This window comes from Corvus cornix, chromosome 26 (genome assembly GCF_000738735.6).
Source record: "Corvus cornix cornix isolate S_Up_H32 chromosome 26, ASM73873v5, whole genome shotgun sequence".
Taxonomy (NCBI): domain Eukaryota; kingdom Metazoa; phylum Chordata; class Aves; order Passeriformes; family Corvidae; genus Corvus; species Corvus cornix.
The window spans coordinates 3,712,640-3,729,510 of record NC_046354.1 but is presented as its reverse complement, the minus strand read 5'-3'; the positions used below and the strand labels follow the sequence as shown (position 1 = coordinate 3,729,510).

The following is a 16,871-nucleotide window of genomic DNA, read 5'->3' as shown; positions in this document are numbered from 1 at the left end:
ATCAGGCAAAACATCCCTTAAACCACATTCACCTGGAAACTGACATTTTCACAGTGTAGATTTGGACTCGATCTTAATGGCTTTTTCCAGCCTGAATGATTCCATGATAAGTGCAATTAGTGCAGCAAGTGTCCATCCTTTTGGGGGAAAAACAAACTACTCCTGGCTATTCTGGTCTTCATTCAGTCTTTCATATCTTGTTTCTCTCAGCTGTGAAAAGAAAAACAGCCATAATCACGTTTCCAGCCAACACTCTGCTGACCCATGATACAGGAAAAATGCAGAGGATTAGGAACGCTTTCCCTGGTTGCTCAGGCAACAGCGAGACATGGGAATATGAAAAGGTATTACCATCCTTTGTACAGTATCTCACTAGAGTTCTCAGATGTGTTTATAATTTTCTATGTTTTTCTTCTTTCCCATTATCACATACTTAAAACATGAACATTATTTGTTTAGTCTGCTACCTAGAATGTGAAAATGTTAAATATGAAACAGATGATCTGTCTTTTTCCTACAGGATAAAATAAGTAGTTTTTTAAGAGGCTGTGGAAATTTTCAAAATTGTGCACTGAAAGGTTTCTAGGTGGTATCCAAAACACAGCAACTATTGTCTCTCTTTAAAAATCCTGGTAATTTTGTGGTGTCTCTTAAGAACATAAAATAATCATTGCTTCATCTGCTTTTTCTTTCCCACTTACACGTGCAAGTACCTAACAAATAGACCCCGTAAAGTTGCAACTTCACAGACCTAATTAGCTGTCAAAAAAAAAAAAAAATACAGAGAAAGATTGTTTCTGAAGGCTTTATTTTCCAAATTTAAAAAAGATGCTTGGAAGTCAGAAATGAATGTAAGACTAGCAAGTAAATAGTATTCCAAGTTAGACATCTGTATGTTTCTCAAGGCAGAAAAATTCCATCCATATATCCATGTAAATTTTTATCATACATCCTCAATACAAACAGCAAACATATTTTTGGCTGCCCAGATTTATGGAATTTTGGACCCCTTAATGGCTGAGGAATTTTTATCAGTTGATTTTGTATTTTTAAGTATGTAAACTATACTTGTAATGAAAGGAATGTCCATGAATTATGTCTCAGTGTGAGTCATCCAACAGGCACTGCCTGCACCTCTGCATGAGGTAATTTCTGCTTTGACTCACAGTGTCTGTCAGGGTCACACACCCCCTCTCGTTCTTGTGCTGATTTTGAAGGATTCCAGCCTTGGCCTGAGTCACTGGCTCTGTCAAGCAGGTGTTTTTCAAACTCCTTTCAGGAAATGTCAATAGAATTTCCCCCCACCTCTCCCTTCTGGTAGCTCTTCACTGAAACATGTCCTCAGATGCCGTAGGAGCACTGGGATGGTTGGTCTTTACAGACAGATATTCTTTCCACTACCAACCTGCTACATTTTCTACTGTCTATTTTCAGTTCTTGGATGATACATACCACAAAAAACAAATATACATACACCTCCAGGGTTTCTGGGCTTACAGAGCACCTGCTCTCCACATTTGTTGGGATATTTGGTAATGCTTTTGGACAGTGTACTGTCACTATACGGGGTTGGTGGATGAATGAATGAAACCAGAGCATGGAGCCCACACAGCAGCTGTTGGGATTGCTCTTGCAATTTCAGAGCATTCCGGGTAAGTGTAAACCTACCAAGAAACCCAGAAACCCAGAAACCCAGGCCCTGAAACTGGATGTATACTCAGCAGAAAGACTGATGCTGAAGAGCCTGTATGTGCTACCCCTAAAACAAGTGAGACTGATGATTGCAAAATCTGTGTACCCTACTTGGTTATGCTCACAACTGTTCTTCTCACACCTATTTGTATCACATGTCCCCAGTGCCTCTTCATGCTTGTCCTCTGCTCAGACAGACAATTCCCAAAGGGCATATTAAATTATTCTTTAAAGCTATCCAAGTCCCTTTTCAACTACCAGCAGACTGCTCAGTACATTCCTTTATCATGAAGATGTTTTCTCCCTCAGCCATCATTACTGAGACAGAAAACGCTTCAAGTCTACCTATCCCCTTCTGAAGGAGGGCAAGATGACTAAGAAATCATACACTACATTCCCATTAACAGTGGTTCATGATTTCTGTCTGAATGGGTTCTTTGCCTTAACAGATGATTTTGACTTTAGAGATGACTTTCTGAAAGAAAGCTCTCTACTCTAAAGGTCTCCATAGATGTACTCAAATTTCTCTACAAGATTGAGCTTTTAAGACTCTTCTCTGCCTCTCCATGTCCAGGGTTGCATATAGTCAGGAGGGCAAGTCTGCCTCACCCACAGCCCTGAAACATCTCCCTGTGCACTCACAAACGCTCACCTGGACAATGACCCTCCCCTGCAAACCACCAAGCCTCATTTTACCCTGGCACAGGCAGCTCTAAACATCTGCAGCTCTCTGAGATGTAAATGGCAGCTGCAGAGAGCTCCTCTCTGACCTCTGTTCAAGATTGTGCAGGGCATGTGGCAGCCAAGTCAGATTCATAAGGACAGTATTCCAACTGCAGTTTGACAGATGCAGCAAGAACTTCTCCCTTCTGCCACTCAAGGAAAATGCAAGTTGTTCCTTAGCAAAAGGAAAGGATGAACCCTAAATCTCATCAAGCTGTGTTTTTCAAGACAGAGTCAGCAGAACATTACTGCATATCCCCCAGCCTAGCTCTTTACAAAAGTGCTGCATAAGAAAACATTGAATTTCCAGGGAATTGAGGGCACATCACCACAGTTCTGTGCTCACTGTCCCTTCCTAAGAGAGGAGTGAAGCCAAGGGCTTGTACACGGCCCAGATAGATATGAGCCACGAGAAACCACATCTTATCATCATGGACCAGCTGTGCAGCTACAGCAGGCAAACATCAACACCATCCTATCAAAAAGCTGCAGTCACTGGAGGGTTATCCCAAGTGCTGCATGCCATGAGCTGCAACAGGGAGACAGCCAAGAAACATGACATCATTGTGTCCAGTTCCCAGTGGAGAAGACAGATCAGAAAATTCTGGAAATGTTGCAGTTTTCCCTTACTTGTGGGAGCAAAACTGAAAACTGTACAGCAAAACTGAACATTACTTAAGAAGAAAATTAGAGAGTACTGAAAACAAACAACCTGGCTAAACCAAACCAAGTCAGCAGCTACAGAAGAGGGGGGAGTTGAGACTCACTGCATGTATTACTGAGGTCACATATCTCCATACTTTTCTCTAGTCCTGGGGACTCTGTGCTCTGAGCTCTGATACAGAGAAGACACTTGTCTCTTGGCACATATCCCTTGGGATAGACTTTGGAATGATTGGCTGATCACCATGGGAAAAACGTGTTGCAGTCCAAAGGTGTTATCACAACAAGCAGCTGTGCCTGCCTAGCACTGCACTATCAAGTGACTGTATTGATAAGCCCTGCATCTGCAGATACTCCAGTTTCAGCACAGGCTGCAAAACTTCCTGCTGATCCATATTCAAACTAACTTGTGCAGCTGCTTGGGACACCCAGTCTGTCGCTGTGGGAGGTGGCCTTGAATTCCCGGGCTGCGTTTGCTGCTGGCAGTGAGGAGGAAACAGCACTGATCAAATCCCAGGCAATTAAATAAGCAGGGAAAAAATAAAAAAAAAGAGGCAGTGGCTCTTTGGAGAGGAAGCATCTGAGCAGAATTCTGTGTATAGGATGAGTTTGTAGCTGTTCGGAACACAGGCTGATCCCATGGGGCCCTGGACACCATCCCAGCAGCCTTGCTCTGCTGGGTGCTCTGTGACTATTCAGGGAAGCAGGACACGGTCAGAGTGAGATTGGATAAGGCCTTGTTATGCTGAATTTCAGTATTTCTGATCCTTTTGCATAGGACTCACTTCCCAGTCAATTTTACCTTTCTCTTTACCTCATCCATAATTAATGTACTAAACCCTGTGTTCGAAAAGATTAATGAGAATGAAACCCCTCCTCTCTCACATGGACAAATACAAGGAAAAAATAAAACCACCAGGTAAAATTCTCTCACTTAAAGTTTCAACAAGAATATATTTGTCTTTTATGTTGAAAACTGTCTGGGGTGCTTCCCCTTTAGTAGAACAAAGTCCAATGCCCACAGCATGGTGTCATCCTTGTGTTGGCACACAGAGAGAGGTCCCACAGGCCAAATAATGGCCACCAGCAACGCAGTGTGGAATGAATTTCATGTCATCAAGGAGAACTGAGTCCCAGCCACAGCTGCACCCGTCGCTATAATGACATCCCACTTCTCTTCTTTGAATCCTTCCGTGCAATGGGACTGAAGGTCAAGATCTCCTTGTAAATATGCTCTTGAAAAACAGAAAAAATAAGCGTGAATATGTGATTTCAGAGGACACAAAAGTTTGAGTGTTGGATGTGCAGAGAGAAAGGCATTCAGTGGCAGCTGAAAGAGACAAAGGAGAGAGACAAAAAAAGTCTGCCTGAAGAGCTGGAGGGATCTTTGCTGAATGCATAAAAGCGAGAGATCTGTGCACTACCACTGAGGCACCAGCAGGCAATCACAGCCTTACTCAGCATCTGTAGAGAACAAAAAGAGGGGTAGGAAAATCCCGTGCTAGACAGAAACCTCAAAGAAAATAAACTTCTTACTTTTCCACTCCTCTATTGAAAGCTTTTCATGTTCCAGAGAATCATCATAGGAGTGCTGTGCCTCCGTCTCCTCCTCGACATCTCGGAACTGGTCGAAGTAGGGGTGAGCCAAGGCCTCTGTTGCTGTAAGGCGCTTTTCCACATCCAGCTGCAACATCTTGTCAAGCAGGTCCACGGCTGCAGAGAATGGGAACAGGGCTAAGCAAGGTGCAGGGAAGCACAGGCACCCTGTGCAAGAACCCTGCAAGGGATGGCACTGGTATTTTCAGTGTTTCATCTCCAGACCTGAAAATTGAAGAGATTCCTCAAGCTGGTCAAGGCAGCAAGGAGCTCCCATCAGTGGAGATGCAAAGTCTGCCCAAGAGCAGCCTCAGGGAGCTCTTACTAACAGAAGTTAAATTGTGCAGAAATAACAAATTAGACTTGAATAAGCCTTGCTGCACAGATTGGGCTGCAGAAACATGAGGAGTAAGCCAGTAACCTCAAGATATTTTTCAGTTTTAATAATTTGCTTTCATTTAGAGCCTTGCATCTCAAAGGAGCCTTAACATGAATAATCTGTATAGAAACCTATACATCCCTGGTAAAGAGGAGGGCAGGAAACCCAGATGCTGACTAGTCTGTCAGCCCCATTCCCACTTGGTTTTAACATTTTTAGACTTTATTCCGTTCAGTTTCTAGAAAAGTTTTGCTTGCTCTCACCTCTAACCTACCTGGGAAGAGAGCTCTTTGTAAGAGATAATTCTTACACTGAAAATTGCACATCTGCTGTCTGTTAAATATTGCTAGATCCAGGTATTCAACAAACAGGATCTACACTGTACTTAAAAAATAATAATTTTTTTTAAAGTAGTAAATGGCCAAGAACAGCAGAACATCACCACTGTAATGCCAATAAAAGATAATTCTGCTTTTAATTGATACATATTTTCCCTGAGGAGGGGCAGGGGCACAAACTGCAAGGGAAAAAAGTAGCAAGGAATTATGGGAAGAAGGAGAAATAAAGTCGGGGCTGTGGCAGTCAGCTTGCCTCTGTTCCAGCTGTGAAAACTCATGAGAAATGCTGGAGATTACTTACCCTGAGGATTTGCTTTAGGAAAAAGCACAGACAAATCCTTCTTGGGGATTTTAGGGAGGGACTTGATATAACTCTTAGCCTGAAAGAGCAAGGAAAGCACAATTACTGCACGTGGACAGGTGTGAAATACAGCTCTCAGTCTCATGGCTCCGATGAGCAAAGGCAAATGGAGCCAAGAGCAAAGCATCCCAGATGTCCCATTTCAGCAAGCACTTTACAAGGAACTATTTTTATCAGTCGAGACAGAGAAATACTTCTGTTTTAAGAGCCAAGCTGGAGAACAGAGAAAGGTTGGTGGTTTGCTGGGGCATCAGGCACCTCCCATCGGAGTCCCTGCAAAACACAGCAGCTCCCAGCACAGCACCAGGTCCATCAGATGTGCCACCAGCACAGAGGAATGCCTTCCTTGCCGAGGGGAAAAGGCTGCTGCTGCACTTCTGCTGCTGTAGAGGCAGCACCTCCCCCATGTCAAACACAGGTTAACCTCTTCCCCTGACACCTCTGCCAGCAGGACCCAAACCCACAGGGAACCTCCTTACCGCTTTGTCCTCCAGCTTCTCCAAGAAGTCCTCTCCTGGATGCCCTCTTACTTTCAGGATCTGGGTCAGTTGATCCAGGTCTGGCAAGCTGTGTTAAAGATCACCCTTTGAGGAGCAACCCTTGGACACGCCTGCCCCCAGCTCAGCCTGCTAGAGCTGCAACTAGCTCATGGTACAAACCCATCACAGTCACACAAGTAGAGATTCATTAGACTGGTGAAAAGAGCTCCAAGCCTTTCTCCCTGGCATGGCATTTCCATCAACAGGTAATTTTTCTGGCACAACTATACCAGGACACACATCAATGGGCTCGGAAGGATATGCAAAGTTTTGGGAATGGAGCTACGGCCACGCAAGGTTGAACTGCTGATGTAGAGCCACACCACCACAGAGGTGTATTTCTAAAGTCCCTTTCTGTTTTCCTCACCAGAAAGACTGGTCCTTCTGATTACCTCCTGATAAACCAGAATGATACCTGTTTTTTCAGTAGCCTCATTCATAAAAGCACTTTCACACACACACCAAGAATTATTACTCCCCTCAGGGAAAAGGTTCATCTTGAAAGGATACAGTCTTTTCCTTTAAAGAGTGTTTTCCCAGTCAGCATTTCTGCCATGATACAGCCAATAGACCAGATATCCACTGTCCAGAGAGAAAAAGGAAGGGTGGGGGAAAAGGAAGAAAATTTAAAAAGGAATTAGAAAGGCAGCAGAGGTTGCTGGGGCTGTCGCTTTTGCTGTTGCTTGCAGCAAGCACTGATTTAAATTTCACTCCTTCCCACCCTCCTCTGTTCTAAAATCTCTGCTTTCATCATTTCCTGCAAGCACCAGCTCTTGGAGTTGTGCAACACCTCTGGGACCTGCTCTGCTCCAGGGAACACTGATGATAAAGAGGAAAAACAACTGGACAATTCTGTGAGATTTGAACCAGCAGGATCCCCTGGCTCATCACCAGAGAGTCACACTGCTGGGGCAGGGCTGCTCACCTGTCTGGTTGTAATGCATCCAGTTCAGGATGACTTCTGGGGCTCTGTACCACCGTGTGACCACGTAGCCAGTCATCTCAGCATCAGCCTGTCTGGCCAAGCCAAAATCCAAGATCTGCAGTTCCAAAGGAAGAATAAGGAGAAGGAAGGGCAGGAGAGAAAAGAGAAATCCCATGGGCAAGTGAGACTCTACTTCAATGAAGTAGCTCCAGTCAGGTAATAACAAAGCTCCAACTACACCACAGACACCCATGGGATGGTTCAAAGAATTAGTATGTCTTAATTCCACAGTAAATTGCAAGCCAGCTGCAGACCCAGTTGTCGTGAGAAGACCCTGCTTGGAAGGATCAGTGCTTTATGCTCCCTGGAAGGTCACTTTCTTTCTTGAAGCTTAAGTTTTGAGTCTCTGTGCTTTATTGGAGTTGGTCTACGACCTCGTGGTGAAGGCATGCTCCCAGGTCACCACAACTCACCCTTTCCTATAAGAACACCTTGCAGGTGACACAGCACGGCCTCTCCCTCAATGCTGAAGATGAACAAGCTTGACCCAACCTTTATGGGCAGCAGAGCCACTCCCTGAAATATACATTACAGAAAATGCATGCTAGAGCACCACCCCAGCCAGCTGCAAGCAAACCCTTCAGAGCAACCCTGAAAATAACTTTGTCTGGAATCACAACCACAATGTCCATGAGAACCAAAAGGCAACTGCAGTTGAATCCAGTTACCCTTCAGGGATCATTCACCTACTGCAAGTGCTGCTCAGCAGTGCTGAATTTCTCTAGGAAGTCATTACACACTGCCATGCCACGAGGATTACAGTGACAGAAGGTTCATTTGAAGTCTTGTGCCCTGATTCAGCAAGTTACATCAGCAGGGGAGTATTTCCCACTGCTGCAGCCGCCAAGGAACGCTACGCCTGGAATTGAGGCTCGGGAGGAAAAAGGAAACATGACAGTGCCAATTTCCTGCTGGCAGAGCAGCTCCTCCACGAGCTGATGTGCTGCTGATGCAAAGTGCTGCTTTGCCACCTACCTTCAGCTGACAGTCTTCATTCACAGCCAGGTTACTTGGCTTCAGGTCCTACAACAGACAAGAGCAGAAAAATTGGATGTTTCAAGTTGCAACACATCAACAAAGCTCTCAATTGAACCTCTGCTTGCCTTTGATGGGGTCCCATAACACCCCAGGTTCGGTATCAATGCAGCAAATGACTGAATTAACACCACACCTTCTATACTGTACAGCTTTAGATTGCTATTTGATTTTTTTCTGAAACAGTTTTAATTCAGAAAGCATCATAAAATGCTTCTCAGCTCATCAGAAAATACAGCATTTTGGATATTAGCAAATCCAAACATATATAGGGTGTAGGATGGAAAAAAGAGCAGACAGGATGGAAAATTAGAGCAGACAATGCTATTAGTGAAATGATGGTTAGGAATTTATTAACTTCGTGACTATGCTGTGTTTCTCAAACATAAAAATCAGAATAAGAGCACACATGAACTTACCCTGTGGACGATGCCAGCTGAATGGATATACTGCAATAAAAAGAGGAGCCACAATGTGATCACCAGCAGACAAAATTTTCTGTTCTCTAGCAGAGAAACGAGAGCTACAAACAAGAACTTGCTGAGAACAAACCTCTGTAGCCTTCTACAGGTCCCTGGTCCCTAGGGCAGCAGTTTGAAAAGAAATTTCTGCCCCAAATTACTGACAGTATTTGCAATGCTATTGCCAGTCTAAAGAAAAGGCATAGAGCAGAAGAGGAGGGATGAAGCAATAGTTCCTTAGAGCAAGTACAACAACAGCTTCAAACTATCAAAGTCATCAAGGTTACAGCAGATGACATGAAAACATGGTTATTTTGGGTGTTCAAAAAAAGAATCTCAGCCCAAAGCCACAAAATTGCAAAAACTGACTACAGGGCCTTTAGCACACCAGTCAAACCTTCTGTGTGTTCTTCCCCCCTTTATTTAAACACAAGATAGCAGTGAACTGGGGAGAGGTGTGATTTAGGTGAACTCATTGATGCCTGTAAGCCACTGCTGTGACTCCAGGTGAAGGATGTGAGAGGGCAGCTGTAAAGCTCTGTCTCTGCATCCCAGAGTTTGCATTGATTGCTTTCAGCTCCCTCAAAGCCAGTTACAGAAACATATTTCTCCCTTATGCTACCGAATAGAAAATCATTCCCTCTGTGTTCTCCCCTGAGAGCCTCTGTTATGGGTTCAGCAGAAGCTCCTGCTGCTGCCAGCCTCTCACTCTCTGTGTAAAGTTTTGCTGAGGGTTTGAGCAAGGCAAAGAGAGAAGCAAGTGATGCCATGGAAAAACCATCACAAGGCCTATCTATGGCTGCTGATTACTTTGATACTCGGCTGACTGATGCAAGCAAGCACTCATTCTACTGCTGTGTGCTGGAACAGGAATGGTTCAACAGCCAATACCTTTTCTGAGGGGATGCCATAAACTCCCCACATCTTCCTGTATGGTATTGGAGGGGAGTTTAGTTAGGGTCAACCCAGAGGTGACACACAGAGGAGACACAGGGAGTCACTAAACTCCTCCAGACCCACCTACCTTCAGCCCTTTCAGCATTTGGTAGACCAGGTACTGGATCTTTTCGTCACTGAATTCATGTCCCATGATCTTTTGTAAATCTGTCCGCATGTATGGCATCACCAGGTAGCTAAAAGGCAGTAAGACAAGGCCCTGAGTCTGGAAGAAAAATGCAGGGGACCAGGCTAGCCTTGTTCTCACTTGGTTTGGTTTTTTTTGGCTGTGTAACTCACTGTAATGAAGATGAGTTGTTGTGACAGTGTTCCTGGCTAACTAGCACAGCCTGCAGTGAAGCTGGAATTTCAACCTGTTCTGAAAATTGCTCTTTCTCCTCCCCTGAAATGAGGTATCTCATGTCAAGTAAGAACAAGGATCTTCAGGATCCTAAATTAGTTTACTTTAGACCTCAAGTGAAGTTCAAGTTTGGATGGCCTTTTACCACCCAAAAGCTGAAACATCTTACACAGCAAAGCAGCTGCATTGGCTCCCAAATTTGTCGTTGTAATATTCTCCAGCCCTGCCTCAGAAGACAACATCCAGCTTCCTTCAGTATCTGCCTGCTGAGGCTGCTAATTAATTGATGGTCTTCCTGCAGGAACTGCTCTGAGAACCTTCAAACGCTCTTCCTGCAGGCTGCTAAACACTGAGCCATCAGCCAAACCCCCAAAGCCAGGCACTCACTGCTCATCTGCAGTGATGGGGAAGGGAAAATGACTTGTCCAACCTGACCATGAACACGGAGGGAAAATGTCCAAAAAAACATTAAGAAGAGCCAGAATCAAGAGGAAAAGAAGGACAGCTCTTCTTTCAAATTCTAATTGCCCTGAGGCCTGATGAACGATACTTCTCCAGTTCTGAGTGCAGCCCCTTAGCTCAGCAGTCACACAGTGGATCACCCTACATGTGATGATGCACCATGGAATGTCACACATCCTCATTGCACAGGTTGGTCTGTGCATGCTGTGGTGTCCCAGCTGTGAGCAGGGATGGGATCTGTTTATGTGTTCTGGGTGTGTCAGCCATGGGAGCTGATGTGTGCCTCTCTTTCTTTGCATTATTTGGGGATGCCTGGCTTTTAGTCTGGTCCCTTTGCACCTCAACCCTCTCTGTTCCGTTGCTGCTAAGACACAGCTGTCTTGGAAAATAGTTAAGTCTAGACAGAGCAAACAACCCCAAACTTACAAGTCCTGAAACCCCTGGTAGGAGGCAGTGGAGGTGAAGACATCAAGCAGCCCAATGACCTGAGGAAGGAGAGAAGCCCACATTTAAACCACATTTGCTGTGCACATGCTACTCATCAGCTCTCCACTGGCACACGCACATGGGTGGACGGAGAAAATTCCATCTGAGGAATCCAGGGACTCCTCACTGCTGCTGCACAAATGTTTTCCCTCTTACAAATACTTGGACTCACCCATTACACACCTGTTTCAGCCTGGGCACAGCAAACAGGTCACAGGTAAACCCCACGACCGCCTGCACACACCAAATGTCAATTAAAACAGAGGTGATGCCACCAAAAAGGATTTGCTCGCAGGTGGCAAGGAAACACCCCTTGTATCAGCAGGAAGGGAGAAACAGCACTTACATTCTCGTGTTGCATGTGCTTCAACAGCATCAGCTCTCTGTAGGCTCTCTTGGCAAAGATCTCTGACTGGAATGGGCGGCAGAGTTTCTTGATGGCCACTTTCTCCCCCGTCTTCTTGTCTATGGCTGAACTGCAGCAGGCAAATTAAAAACCATTCTGATGTCAGCAGTATGTTTGAACAGATTCTGCAACCCCAAAGGTCATCTAGAGAAGAGTTAATTCCTGTGCCCGCGGAAGGACAGCAGAGAAAGGCCCTTTGAGGAGCTCAGTGGAGCTCTGCACACAGAGATGTTACCCTGTGTGGCTTTGGGCAGCAAAGGTGGGACACCAAGGAAAGCATGAGTGGCTCATCTTTATTCCCTTTAACCTGCAGAAACAAGCTGGAGGCACCAGAGCTTCGAGAAAAGGGAAACAAGTGGTTAGAGGTCAGAATTAGTTCTAACTTTGCCTTCTCCTTCCCTATTGCATGGAGATAAGGGAATAAAGATAATGGAGATTTCTGCTTTGCCATCTGCTTGGAGGTTATTGTATTTTAGGGCAGGCCAGCTGCCTTCACTGGATTCTGGAGCAAAGACAGTGGATGCCACATGTTGAAAATGCTGCTGCAATTAATTCTGCTGTGTTCAGAATCCTTGGTGCTACACATTTGCTTCTGTGTAAGAGCAGGTCTGGCTGAAAAGGAGACTCTTCTCTAAAGCTGATGAAAACACGGTACAGCAGCCATTGCTACAGACTCGCTGTGTTATTCCTGCTGGTCACATTTGCTGTTTGCAGCTGGACATGGCAATTCTGTGACAGTTCCTCTTCCTCTGGAGGCTCTTGCTCAGATTGCAAAGGAGGCCCCACGTTCCAGCTGGGAAGGGAGGTGCTCAGACAGACAGCTGTCATTCAGGATTCTCAGTGGTGTTTTCCAGGCGTGTCTCAGCCCCTCCTTGACCCCCTCCCAAGAGGCAAACAGATGAAAAAAACGGTTTTCCCTGCCAAATCCCACTGTGGATTCCCAGAGCAGCTCCCACTGCTTCATAAATCCCTATCCCATCTCCCATGGGAACAGAAGAGCTGTAAATCATCATGTTCAATCCCATCCTCCAGCCTTGCACTGGCACATACTGAGTCAGGGGAAGCAAAGGAAATGCAGGAACAGCTACACAAAGCAGCTGAAGCACTGAAGATGCTGCAGGGTATCAGAAGAGGACTCTTAGTGAGATTTTGTCTCAGTTCAGGACTTCAGCAGATGTCAGCAGAGGGGACAGCACTGTGCAAAGTTTTTTGAGAAGCCAGGAAAATAAGAGGAAGGAACTCTAACCAGGGAGTCAAACTGCAAAATGCAAGGCAGATTTCCCAGTCTGAGGGTCCATGTTCTTACCTGCCCTCCCAGCTGCTGACCTACAGAGCACCTAACCCCAGTACCCAACACAGGAGAGCTGGTGGTGGAGCTTCAGCCTGCACAGCACAGACAGCGCTGCTTGCAGCCTTGCCATAATCACAGCCCAGAGCCAATTCAGTCGGTGCAGCTGGGAGATGCCACCGTGTTCTCCCCAGCACAGATTTAGTGAACAGATGCAGTTCGGGGTGACCTCGGGTAGGCAGAGCTGTGTCCCTGCCTTGGCTGGCAGGGATCGGCTAGACCAGCGTTGGAGGGGTCAGAAGATTCTTCCTTCACAATTACATTCAGCTGGAAGCCAAATCACCGCACATTTTGGCAAATTAATAAGGGGAGAAACAAGCCTTTGCTGTTCCTCCTGAGTTACTTTCTCAGCTGCTCAGGAAGGTGTAAAAGCCGCTGCTGCAGAACGCTGCAATAGGAAAGTTTCCCAGCAATTCCCAGCAGAGGACAGCAAATCCTAACTCCACACTTTCTGCCTCAGCTTTGTACAGCTGAGCTCTGTCCATTCAAAACCACCACGGACCCCCGGGCTGCTTCAACACCCTCCTCTCCCTCCCTCCTTGAGAGTTCCAGAGCATCCGAGAGTTTTACAGGGACCACTAAAGATTTCTTTTGATTTTTGACTTCTTTTTTTTTTTTTTTTTTTTTTTTTTTTTTGTGGGCAAGGAAATTTTGAAAGGATTTCTCTCTCCCTTTTTTTTTTTGGTCCTGTCTTTATTTTTCTTCCTGATTTTCTCTGTGATAAAAATCAGGGAACACTGTACAAATATAAATTAAAAGTCAAGTCTAATCTTGCCTGATTTTGCAGGACTTACTTAAGAATCTAAGAAGCATAAATGCACCTGGGCAGCCAAGTGGGCACCTCTCTGTAAATTGGAAACTGGGGGAAAGGACAAAACCTGGGCACCAGGGTTTCAGGATTAGTTCCAGTGGCAGGCCAGACTTTGCCCAACACCTATGAAAACAGACACACCTTTTTTATTATTATTTTTAGCTCAGCATGTTATGAAATTAGCTCTGCTCAGATACTATCAATGGACTGTTTAATATTTAACCTTTCAGAACTGCCCATCTCTGGTTCGTCAGTGTAAATCCAGAAATGTCTGACTTGTGTTTGCTCTTGCTTCAGGCACCTTTGCCCGGCTGAATAATTAACAGCAGCTCCTGCTGCTCTCTTGTAGGCTGGGGATTATCATCAGCCATGAAGGAAGTCCCAGCCTGTTACTGATCCTGGTTTACAGTAATTTCTATCCACTTTATGATTTCAAGCTGGAAACGGCATCAGGGTGGGGGTTGTACTGTCCAGCTGCTTCCCCCAGGCAGCCCAGCATCAGCTGCCTGGGACTGAGCAGCAAGGACAGCCTATTCCAGCTCCCACCTCTGTAATCACCTACAGATCTCTTCTAGACACCCAGGTATTCCCCCCGCCTCCTGCCTCTGCTGCCAGACAGGAACCGTAATGCAAGCTCGACTCCAAAGCAGCTCAAAAGCTGCCTGACCCCAGTGCCGAGGTGACGCTCCAGGCTGCCCCGGCACCCCTGCCCTGCCCACCCGGGATGGCCAAAGGGGGAAACATTTTCTTCAAGCGAGCGAGTCTCCAGCCCTGCGCTGGAGCAGGAGACAGCCTGCCTCTATCACACATGCAAATGTCCTTCCTTAATGGAGGGGTGCTGCCAAGCACCTCCTCGTTTCCCCCCCGGCACGGAACTTCAAACACCCCCAGCCCGCCCCGCGCTGCCGCGGGCGGTGCGAGCAGGACCCCACTCACCACACCGAGCCGTAGGCCCCGGACCCCAGCGGGTGGAGGGATGTGTATTTCCTTGGCAGCTCCCAGAGCGTGTTGTTCACCTCCTGTCTGTAAAAGCCTCTTCTCCTTGCGATGTTCATCGCCCGACGGGTGTGGGACAGCCACCCCCCCAGAGTAGTGGAGTACGGGAGGGCTTCTGGGGTGAGAGCGGGACAGGGAGGCTTCCTGCGCTGGTAAAAAAGGCTCTAGCAAGTTTCCTTCTCTGTTTTCAGCTGTTGCGAGCGTGAAGGGACATGTCTTTGGGCCCTCCTCCCTCCGCCTCCACATTGACAGAGGTGAGGCATCAGATTTCCTGACACGCCTCGGTGTTGTACAGGTGCCTCTGGGCTCCGCTGCAGGAGGGGAGCACCCAGCCCCGCTCGGGCACGCCTCTGGGAGCCCCTGTCATCCACAGCTCTCGCTCTGCTGCTCCATCAGCCGAGAAATATCCTCACACGGCTCGAAGAGGGACGCATGAGATCCCTCCTCTAAACAAGGGGATGAGTAAGGACTCGTCGAGCCGGGGAATCCGAGGGACAAGCCACAGCATCGCGTCAGACACGCAGGGACGTTCTTCTTTCAAAGTCGATGGACAACTCAAGGCTCGTGACAAAGGACACCAGGGGGTCACAGCGATGGCGATTTTCATCCAACATCAGCTCCCCAGCAGGGTGGGGAGGTGCTGAAAGGAGGCTGAGGTTCTCCAAGTGACTGCTGCGAGGAGGTTCAGGAGCAGCTGGGAGATGGGAACGGCCCGAGAACGGTTTGTGCCCCAGGCTTTGCTGGGTTCGGTTTCATCTCCTGCAGCAGCTCCAATCCCTTCCTGGGCCTTCTTGGACAAAACAAAGCCCATGTTCACTGCTGTGACCAACCAGACCAGCAAACCCAGCCCACGAGCAGGTCCATTCCTGGAGCACCTCAACGTTTCACTCCAGCATTAGGAGGCTCAGGTGGGGCTCCCACACAGGAGGTGCATCCTCCCCACTCCCCAAAGGAAGTGACTAAGCCGAGCCTTACCAAGCCAGCCCAGCTGCTTGCACAGTGTTCTATCCCACCAGCCCTCCACCCTGCCCAGAGCCTGTGCTCCTTTCATACAGGTCACCTGCAAAGTGTCCCTACAGAAAAAACACAATCTGGGGGGTGGGAAAAAAATCACTGTGCCTGCTTTATGTGCCACCACTGCATTGGCCCTTATGCTCTTCAAGCAGCCACAGTAGAGCCCGCTGTTCATAAAACACAAACCAAGGACAAGGCACTATGGCCGTATCTGAGTAGATCAGCCCTGGCTGCAGCAGCAGCACAGCCTGGAAACAAACCACAGCTTGGCTGGGTCTATAAATACACCTGTGAGCAAGAGGTGGCACAGCAAAACCTCCTGGTCCTTAAGCAAACATGTAACTCCTCGGTTATTTGATGAACACAACCCTTGCTCAGCTGCTTGTGCACATGCAGGCAATCAGCACCCAATTAGGGAGTCCTGAATAGCTGGGGCATGTCTGGGCTGTACAAAGATGAGTTAACTTCAGTGACCAAATCAAACAGGGAACTTAAGAATCATGAAAACCTTGAGGCTGGAAAAGACCTTCAAGATCAAGTCTTACTGTGAGCCCAACTCTGCCAAGTCCACAAAAAGAAGTGGCGGCATGACTCAAAAATCCTTCTCCAGGCACTCTCTACAGTGCAGCTGGGGGTGACAACCAGGGCTACAATTTTGACCATGCTTCCCTTCTAGTAATAAACATTTCATCATGGGCCTACCCAAACTCCCAGCATGTTGTTCACACCTGTGATGGCCCCATCACTGACTGGAGCACAGTTGGACAATAATTTGCAAGAATTGTACCCTGACTGTTAAGCTTCATGAGTCAAGTAATTTGATTTTATAGATGTAGTTTATATTTTTTCCCCAGTTCAATTCTCACTGATTCTAGGTTGTTTTTTTTTTTTTTGCTGATCAGGATATATTGTAACTGACCACATTCTGGAATTGTAAGTCTTGGGTGTTCGGAATTATTTTTTTTTCTCCCAGAAACCAACACATGACTGGTCCCCCCCTCCTGAAGCCAGCAGACAGCAAAGTGAAGAGGAAGGCTCACGGAGCTGAGAGAACCCCCCCAGCACTGTTCTTTATCTTTTCTCAAATCAGCTGCTGTGGGAGTGGGGATCAACTGCCTGACTGGGATCAGCACCACCTCCCTTGGTTCATCATGGCCTAGAACTTCAGTGATTGTGGGCTGTGTGAGTGTGAAGAACAGCTCTGGTGAACCCAAGTTCTTCTGACGGAGTGACACTGATAGACAAGAGGAGTTGGAAAAGCTCCACTGTGGTGATCTTT

The 16,871-nt window shown here is 46.8% G+C and overlaps 1 protein-coding gene across 1 annotated transcript; it reads right to left on the bottom strand.

The window, feature by feature from the left end:
* Nucleotides 1-791: 791 nt before the first annotated feature.
* On the bottom strand, nucleotides 792-15,331 carry MAPK13 (mitogen-activated protein kinase 13). The gene is made up of 12 exons (XM_010404420.4): nucleotides 14,519-15,331; nucleotides 11,364-11,493; nucleotides 10,958-11,016; nucleotides 9,797-9,905; nucleotides 8,731-8,760; nucleotides 8,252-8,299; nucleotides 7,217-7,331; nucleotides 6,802-6,873; nucleotides 6,232-6,311; nucleotides 5,693-5,771; nucleotides 4,615-4,791; nucleotides 792-4,313 (listed from the first exon to the last, which is right to left on the bottom strand). Exons 1-12 carry the CDS (start codon nucleotides 14,635-14,637, stop codon nucleotides 4,234-4,236), a joined length of 1,098 nt encoding a protein of 365 aa, XP_010402722.2. The 5' UTR covers nucleotides 14,638-15,331; the 3' UTR covers nucleotides 792-4,233.
* Nucleotides 15,332-16,871: the final 1,540 nt, after the last annotated feature.

What these genes read in the sequence shown, in the direction of transcription:
- MAPK13 (XM_010404420.4), bottom strand. Translation starts at nt 14,637, where the DNA reads ATGAACATCGCAAGGAGAAGAGGCTTTTACAGACAGGAGGTGAACAAC. An exon ending in TACCAGGGGTTTCAGGACTT is followed by an intron (nt 9,906 to 10,957) that starts GTAAGTTTGGGG and finishes ACTGCCTTTTAG; the next exon opens with CTACCTGGTGATGCCATACA. An exon ending in AGAAGCTGGAGGACAAAGCG is followed by an intron (nt 5,772 to 6,231) that starts GTAAGGAGGTTC and finishes TTGCTCTTTCAG; the next exon opens with GCTAAGAGTTATATCAAGTC.